Genomic DNA, 9,164 nt, shown 5'->3' on the forward strand with positions numbered 1-9,164 from the left:
TTTTTATTTTCAGCCTCATGCTTCTTGTTTTTTTTATAAGCAGCTTTTCTGTTCTGTAAAAAAAGAAAAGTAAGCGCCCACTTATTAATATTTGTATGTGTGTTGATGGGTGCAGGGTGCCTGATACAGTATTTAAGTACACCAGCTCTCAGAGATCAGATGTGGTTCATACCCAAATCCAGGAACTCTATAAAATGTGTGTGTGTGGGGGGAAAAAAAGCATCTACAGTTAACAAAACTATAAGAACCAAAAAAATCTAAATATCTCCAAATATGTGTATAATGTGAAGGTTATCTCATGTTAAGGGCTTTTTTTTTATATCAAAGGTGTGGACTCAAACATTGCACCGCTGCAAATATTCCTGTCATAATATGCATGCGATTCTTTTTTCAGGTTTTTCAAACGTGTCTGAAATGTTTGTCATCAATTTGTAGGTTGTCCAGGCGTCTTAGACTGCAGTTTTACCCTCAGACACAGCCATGAAATCTGTGCTGGACGGTGTGGCGGACACCACCTTTCGGACTATTACATCTGGTTTACAGTATCTGGGCTCCAACGACGCAAACTATGACGACCCCCTCAATGATGTAGACTTCAAGGGCAGCTTCTCTCTGCAGAAGCCCTTATCTGCTTTCCGCAGCAACTCCTTCCCGAACAAAGTACCTGCAGACGAGGAGCTCATCCTCAAAGGCATCCCCTTCTACCCCACCAACGCCACCGACTTGTTTGGCAACAGGAGCACCTTCAGAGATGAGACTAACAACATACAATGTGGGGAGAACTTTATGGACATGGAGTGTTTCATGATCCTGACCCCCAGCCAGCAGCTGGCTGTGGCTGTGATGTCTCTCACTCTGGGTACCTTCACGGTGCTGGAGAACCTGGTGGTGCTCTGCGTCATCTTTCAGTCCCGCACCCTCCGCTGCAGGCCGTCCTACCACTTCATTGGCAGTCTGGCTGTGGCTGACCTGCTGGGAAGTGTCATATTCGTCTACAGCTTTCTGGACTTTCATGTTTTCCACAGGAAGGACAGCCCCAATGTTTTTCTCTTCAAGCTGGGTGGAGTCACGGCATCCTTCACTGCGTCTGTGGGGAGCCTTTTCCTCACTGCTATCGACCGCTACATCTCCATACACCGGCCTCTCGCCTACAGGCGCATCGTGACACGGACCAAGGCTGTCATTGCCTTTTGTATGATGTGGACCATCTCCATCGTCATCGCAGTGCTACCTCTGCTGGGCTGGAACTGTAAACGTCTCAATTCTGTTTGCTCAGACATATTCCCTCTGATTGATGAGAACTACCTGTTGTTCTGGATCGGTGTTACCAGCGTGCTGGTTCTTTTCATTATCTACGCCTACATATACATCCTGTGGAAAGCACACCACCACGCTGTGCGAATGCTGAGCCGCACCTCCCAGAAGAGCCTTGTTGTTTACTCAGCAGATGGGACTAAAGTGCAGACCACACGCCCTGAGCAGGCACGCATGGACATCCGTCTGGCCAAGACCCTGGTGCTTATCCTTGCGGTGCTGGTCATCTGCTGGGGCCCAGTGCTCGCCATCATGGTCTATGACCTCTTCTGGAGGATGGACGATGACATCAAGACGGTATTTGCATTCTGCAGCATGCTCTGCCTGCTCAACTCCACCGTCAACCCAATCATCTACGCCTTGAGGAGCAAGGACCTGCGGCACGCCTTCCTCAGCTCCTGCCATGCCTGCAGGGGCAGTGCCCAGCAGTTGGACAATAGCCTCGAGTCGGACTGCCAGAACAGAAACATTTCTGCCAACAGGGCTGCAGAGAGCTGCGTGAAGACCACTGTGAAAATAGCCAAAGTAACAATGTCTGTGTCAACCGAAACTTCTGCAGAGGCTGTCTAATTGGTCGTCACGGGGGAAACTGTGTAAATGTCATCCTCCCCTCAAACAATGCCATTCAACACAATAAAGCAGAAGTTAGATATTCCACATTAAAAAAAAAAATCCTCTCCTGAAAGTATTGACTTACATCCTCACATAGACGCTTCAGTGGTTGCATTATTTTATGTCAGTGTGTGAGTACATAGTGTGCCAAAGTGCCAAATGGTATTGCAAGTTCATAGGAAGGACTCACAATTTGAAGGGATTATCAAAGACTATCATAAATCTGCTGTTTACCATAGACTTCATGATATCCAGTTAGTGATATTATATTTTTGTACTGTGTATTCAGGTTTTGAAAACAATATATCTTCATTTATGGGATAAGGGGCTACTGACATTTTTAATTCGAGATGTTTTACTGTGTCATTTAGACTTAAACATGTGTCTTGCACCATAAATATAACACATTTCCACGCCTTGACTTTCTACAGGCTTCATGTACATGTTGCAGACATTTCTATGAGGAAATGATAAAAAAAAAAGAAAAAAAAAGAAGTTCAAATGACTCTGATTGTTTATTTCCAAAATAGCCATTAAACGTGTCACTTTTGTACTTCATCTGACAACACTCAGCGAGTGGCAAATGTGTGAAGAGATTTTGAGAAATGAGAGGTGATTCATGCTCAAGATAAAAAAACAAACAAACAAACATATTTATCACCATCACAAATAAACTCTAATGAGATGGAGGTAAATGGATCTGAAAATCTGAAATGGTGTTTTTTTGTGGCAGAGTGACGATTGTCCCTGTTGTCCATTTCTTTACTCGCTAGCTGTTAGACCTTGAGAGTAACGTGTCTTTGTTCAAATGTATACCTAACAACTGTACAGTGTTTTCTTGCAAAATAAAGTGTTCAAATCGACTTGTTCAGCTGTACAGCCAACAACAACAACAACAACAACAACAACAACAACGACAAGCTTCTGGCAAAGGCTTGAACTCTTCAAAACCGAATTGGGACACAGTGTGCTGGTCACTACTGTAACATTTCATGAAATGTATGATTTTACCGGATTCAGCCTTGTACGTGTGTGTTAATACCTTGTGACTTGGTGATATATTTCCAGCCCCAAGCCTTTTGATCATTGCAGTGACTTGTTTTAGTGCTACTGTTGCAGCGGGGCATCATTTTGGGGAAAAATAAAAGCAACCCATGCACAGGCCTAGTGAAGTACTTTTGGCGTAACTCTAAATAAAAATATGTCTGCTGTTAATTTTACTTATCTAAACAAAGAAACAAGGGGTCTTTTCATTAGCTGGTAACTTGAATGGAAGTCTGTGTGTATGCATTGTGCGGAGAGTCAACAACTGACCTTACAAAAGAATTTGAGAAGATGTGATGTAGTACTTTTAATCTAGAAATCTCACAGCACAATTGTTCTGTAGACATTTATCTTGGTGTAAAGTTATCCAGACAGCTGTTTATCAGTATGCTTTGCTGCCTCTTGTATTATTGAGTATTGAAGATCAAAATGTCATCTGTCAAGTGGCTTCTGTACAGTGGTGGCATAATGAGGAATCTATGACTTAAAAATCACATTCAGTCAAGTGTTTTTAGTATTGCTGTTTTCAGACTTTTGAATAAAGTTGCAGCTGGTTGTCAATTCGCCTGCAGTTATTTGATTGATTGTTTGAAGATGGGAAACATGAGGTCTCAGCACATTTTGCTTAATTCATCCAACAATCACTGATTCAAGAGGAACAGATACTGAGAGAGGAAGCCGAGCCCTGAGATGACGGCAACCCAAAGCCATCAGTGATGTTTTAGTGCCCCCTTGTGGAAGATCTTACATTGTCAACAGTGGCCACCCCACAGAAAGAGAAGAAAGAGAACATTTCTACACATTGATTTTAGCTTTGTTACTATCACTGAGGTTATTTCTTGTAACCCTGAAAGTGACAAATTGAATGAAAATGGCCTCCACAGCATCCTCTGACAGCAACATCTGCTCTGTGCTTTTCATCTCTTGGCTTAGAGGGAGAGGAAAATTGCAACATCTGTTCACACAGATGTCAACGGGATTTTGTTCATTTATCTACCAAAAAGCCATGAGGTGGGTTTACTCTACCATGCGTGAGAGGCTGCATTTAGGGGGTTGAATACAACACCTAAATAAGTAAATAAACATGGGTTGGAACTAGAGCCAATATGGTTAGTTGATTGACAGAAGATTAATAGCAAGTATTTTTATGATTGTTTAGCACATTTTTCAAGCAAAGGTTACCAAACATTACCTAGTTATGAGCATTTGCAGATTTTCTTTGTCTTATGTGATGATAAACTGAAAGTTTTGGGGTTTCATGTTATGTACCAAATGAATAATAATAAATTGAGAAAACAATTGTCAGATGAATCGATAATGAAAATAATCTTTTGTTGCAGCCCTTGCTGGGACCAGGATGCAGAAGTTATTAGACGCTCTTATGTATAACTTTAGAATTCAATTTGTTCACATTATGCCATAGATTTGGTTTCTTTCAACTTTCCAGATTGACACTGGAGGATAATGGCAGAGGAAGTACAGTCGAGTGAAGTCCTATATTACCATGGACATAAAATGTTTTGCTTTTTTGGCAGGAGAACAAGTGTTGAAATACCAGTGGCTCACACATCCTCCTCCATTTTTGTGCAGTTCAAGATATGTGTGTGTACAGGGGTGGTTGAGGAAGTTGTAGTGATGGTAGGGAAATGTCTAATGCTACTAAACCTATAGTTTCATTTTTAATTTCAAATGATTTCTTCTCAGGCAGCATTATTATTTTTTCTGAGAATATGCTCCTAATTCAAGACACTTGGCTCACATTTAGTACTTGGTTCTGTACTCATTTACCGCAGAGAAATACTATTAAATACCTTAACATTGGAATAATTAATCTTTATAGTTGCATTTTTGCAAAACTGACCTAGGTTTCCAATGAACTTTAATACATTTTGATATAAGTCAATTAGAAAAGCAGAGTCTGGTAATTTGACTTAAAACAAGTTCCCTCAAATCCTCATACAGTGTAATATATTTCTGTCTAAAAACAGACTAAGTATTATATTGACTATTTTGTATAAATACGTTTACAGTGGCATTTTACTGCTCGTATTTAACCGTTTTAAGTGAAACAGAAATTTGCCGTGGTTTGGGGGTTTTGTTAGCAAACAAAACAAATTTGAAAAAAGCACAGTTTCAAAGATTTCGGGAAATGTAGTCTTCAAGCTACTAAACTAATGAGCGCGATAGGGAGTAAAAACTACAAGTACCAGCATGAGCCATTTTTTGCGCATGCTCAGAACCGATAAAATAGAATGGAATAAAAGGTAAACTAGACTGAGCCGTTATAGATAGTTGTCGGAACTAGTGCTGCAAAATCTGCGATCATCTGATCTAATATCAAATTTATCCTAATTTATATTATCCAGAATATTTCAAGATATATTCGGCAACTCAGACTGTATGTGATTTGTCAGCAGAAGACAACGAGAGGTGAAAATAGTGCGTATTTGTCTGCAGCCTGGAATCGCTGCTGACGTTTGACCTAGCTAACGTGAGCTAGCATTAGCAGCACAGACCGGGGCCCAGGTCAGCGACCCTCCCAGAACAGAGGGAATTTGAGGTTTTCTATTTTAGTTTTTAATAGACACATTTCAGCGTGATGGCTTGTGGGGCTACTCTGAAGAGGACTCTGGACTTTGATCCGCTAATGAGCCAGGCTTCCCCTAAAAGAAGGAGGTGCGCTCCGATCATGTCTCCGGTGTCTTCACCACAGAAATATTTGCGTATGGAGCCCTCACCTTTCGGTGAAGTGTCGTCCAGACTCACCACAGGTAGGAATCTAAATTGACAGTTTATATTTCAATGTAACGTCACATTAGTAGTATGGTAAAACCATTCTTAATGGTAAAAGTGGACTACGTTAGCATGTACGCCATTAGCATTGCCCCAGTGTGTACCGGTGTATATCGTGTGGTCGAAACGAAACTCCAGACGCAATTTGTCAAGTTAAATGAGGAGTGTTGTGTTCAATGCTGCCTGTTGATAAACACATAATGAAAAGCATGTGATCTAAATCTTTATTGGCCCTTAGTAAATTCGGCATATGCCGTGAATCAGTTTTTATGGAAGAATGTTTGATTTTTCAGTATTTGTTTACTGTGGTTTGGGGAAGTAAAGTGTGGGAATAACAGGAAACATTTCGTTAAGGTTTGTGTTGCTGTTGTGTAAGTAATGGGTGGATGTTGTGCTGCTTGCAGTATTTGATGCTCGCTCAACTGGAGAATGATTTATTGTAAGACATGATGTACAGCACCATCAGGAAGGCCACATGGAATTATCAAATTTGTGAATTTTGCAATGCCTTTCTTTCCATACAAGTACAGCGTCTCTGCGTGAAGATGTTACTTAGATAATGGAGCAAATGTTTTTCTTTCTATGTCAGAGCAAATTTTACACAACATCAAACAGGAGTACAAGCGGCTGCAGAAACGACGACACCTGGACAGTGCTTTCCAGCAGGCAGACGGCTGCTGTCCTCTGGACCTGCAGAACATTCACAGTGGATCTGCCCTACCAGGTACGTAGCTACCGATGGCACTAGTTTTCACAAACCCATCAACCTCCTTTTTGGGCTCAGAATTTTAGGGTAATTTTAAACTGCAGTCTACCATTATTTAGAAGAAGGGTCTGCAGTCATAAGAATGTATTTTTATATACCAATCATTTTACCGATCAGCTGATCATATCACAAATCTATTGTGACTGTTTGCCTTTGTTCTTGTTAGGACAGCAACATGGGTTCTAGTAACTGACCATGACACGTGGTTGCAAGCCTGATATTCAGACTAAATGACCGTTTTGTCACCACTCTATAATTCATTAACCTATACAGCCACTTGACATCAACAAGTTAGGATGTTTTTTACCTTTTTGAATTTCCAACAAATGCCATAGTCTTAGCCATCCCCCAGAGAGGAAAAATAGTAGAGATGGAAAGCCCCCCCCCTTGTCCTTTTACTTTCTTTTTATTATGGAGTTTTTTAACCTCACTCTGTGGAAAAACGCAAATGGACTTATGCTTTGACAGAGTGTCAGGTATTGCAGATAAATGAGGAACAGTGATGGCACTCATGCACAATACATATTTGTTGCCATACCTGCTCAGCAATAAAAAAGGGCAATTTCAGTGTATTATCTATTGTAATATGAGGCTGACCAGATTGCAGTGCGGTTGCAGTGTTTAATGTCATCTGTCTTGTATTAATTGTGTGATGTTAACTCTCCTAACAGGTACATCCTCCGGTGCCTCGTCGCCCACCAGGAAAGAGCAGCCTTTGTTTTCCCTCAGACAGGTTGGGATGATTTGTGAGAGACTACTGAAAGAGCGCGAGGACAAAATCCGTGAGGAGTACGACGAGATACTGACAACAAAGCTTGCAGGTATGATTTTGTTTGAAAATGGTATAGAAAACAATTTGAAGTGTATAATCCAGTGCCAACAAATATTTTATTCTTCCAACAGAGCAATATGATGCTTTTGTCAAGTTCACGCATGATCAACTGATGCGAAGATTCGGAGAGCAGCCTGCCAGCTGTGAGTATTTATTATTGCCACTTCGGATTTAAAAAGCCTGAGACAACATTTGCGGATAAAATACAGACATTTAAGAATGGAGTCGAGTTTTATTACCAGTTCTGAATTGGAATCCAATTTGCAAGTGTTTACATTTTGCACAGTGGACTGTAGCTTGCTGTCAAAGGTGTGGCTCAGCTTCACAAATAACAGTAGTGTTACAGCAGAATGTGAAAGTGCGAGGGAGGAGACTTGACCCTCTAACATGAGACAGTATTTCCTGCAGCATACTCAAAGAATTCAGTGTCCCCAGTCATTGTCATAATGCCCCACAATCCACTTTGTCCAATTTAAGTTAAACCATAGTGTCGGGTCAGCGTTAATGAAAATCTTATTCTAGGCTCAGCATTTCAAGTAGAGTTTATAGTCTGTTATAAAACAGTATTTGTTCCTCTCCACTGTCACGAACCCTGGCGGTCCAACTTTTACCTAATTTTTCACCCACTTCTGTAAATCAGTTTAAATTGAGAAAGTTTGAACTATGCTAATATAACAAGTGGATATTATTTCAGGCAAACACTGAAAATATTTTTTCTGAAATTCATTGATTTGGTATACAAAGACAATATCCAAAAATAAGACTCAGATCCAACATTTACACAAAGGTCTGTTTAACCTTAAAAAAACTACTCTTCACTCAGATGGAACCACCACAGGTACAGGAGTCAGTGGTGGATTAAAAATTTCTGTCAAAGAAATCAGGTGATCCAATTTCACTTCCTGCTGCAGTTAATTCCATCTGAGTTGAGCGAAACATTTAGTGACCTTTTCTTCCTCTAGTATAAGATCTAGTAAAACAGTGAGTTTGCCTATACTGTTGAAGAGATGAAAGGTGAGGGTGTGTGTGTGTATATACTTCTGTGCTAGTCGCAGTGTTGAGCTTGTGTCTCCTCGTTTGTCCTCTACAGATGTTTCCTGAGTGTCGGAGTCTGATATCCAGGAATACCGTTTACTGCAAGCTACTCCAGAGACTCAGTGGGTCTAGTTGGACTTTTCTCCTAGCTGTGCCATATCGCCTCTATGTGGACTCACTGCCTCAGGCATCAGTTAGTGGCATCCACGTTTGCTGTGTCTGCCAGAGTTAGGAGGGCCTCCTGCTGCCAACCTGTTCAAGGACTCTCTGTCACTCTATCAGTGGCCTCTTAACTGCCGTGTCAATATTTATTTGGCTTTGTTCTGATGCCTTCGTAAAAGGCTGACTGCCACCAAACACTTGGCCTTTTGATTTGATTTTTTTGTCAAATTTAGTTATTTCCTAGAGAGGATGTTAGTTGTGCAGCTTCTCTATATGTATATTTTTAAAAGGGATTGACCAACAACGAGTGGACGAACTGAGGCCGCCTTCAGCGTGGGACTCTAGGAAGAGGCATCTTGGCTTTTTTTCAGCATTGTTTTTAAACTGTACTGGCAATTACTGCTATTACATTTGTATACACTGTATTTTAAAAAAAATGTTTTGCTTGACTTTTGTTCCATCGTATCAAAATTTCATGATTTTATTTGCTGTAGGTATAAAGGGGCTTTGATTCAAGAAAAGCGAACTAAATAAAGTGTTTACACAAAGGTCTGTTTGGGTTTTCAATTTGCCACCACTCCGTCTTCAGAAGGGATCACACAAAAC

At 40.8% G+C, this 9,164-nt stretch overlaps 2 protein-coding genes across 2 annotated transcripts; both read left to right on the forward strand.

Annotated features, from left to right (window-relative positions):
• Positions 1-480: 480 nt before the first annotated feature.
• Positions 481-1,884, forward strand: cnr1 (cannabinoid receptor 1). The gene has a single exon (XM_070926172.1). The coding sequence runs from the start codon at positions 481-483 to the stop codon at positions 1,882-1,884; it is 1,404 nt and encodes a 467-aa protein (XP_070782273.1).
• A 3,379-nt stretch (positions 1,885-5,263) lies between these two features.
• On the forward strand, positions 5,264-9,110 carry akirin2 (akirin 2). The gene is made up of 5 exons (XM_070925491.1): positions 5,264-5,741; positions 6,353-6,487; positions 7,201-7,350; positions 7,433-7,504; positions 8,452-9,110. Exons 1-5 carry the CDS (start codon positions 5,570-5,572, stop codon positions 8,460-8,462), a joined length of 540 nt encoding a protein of 179 aa, XP_070781592.1. The 5' UTR covers positions 5,264-5,569; the 3' UTR covers positions 8,463-9,110.
• Positions 9,111-9,164: the final 54 nt, after the last annotated feature.

The sequence above is a fragment of the Enoplosus armatus genome, chromosome 19, assembly GCF_043641665.1.
Source record: "Enoplosus armatus isolate fEnoArm2 chromosome 19, fEnoArm2.hap1, whole genome shotgun sequence".
NCBI lineage: Eukaryota > Metazoa > Chordata > Actinopteri > Centrarchiformes > Enoplosidae > Enoplosus > Enoplosus armatus.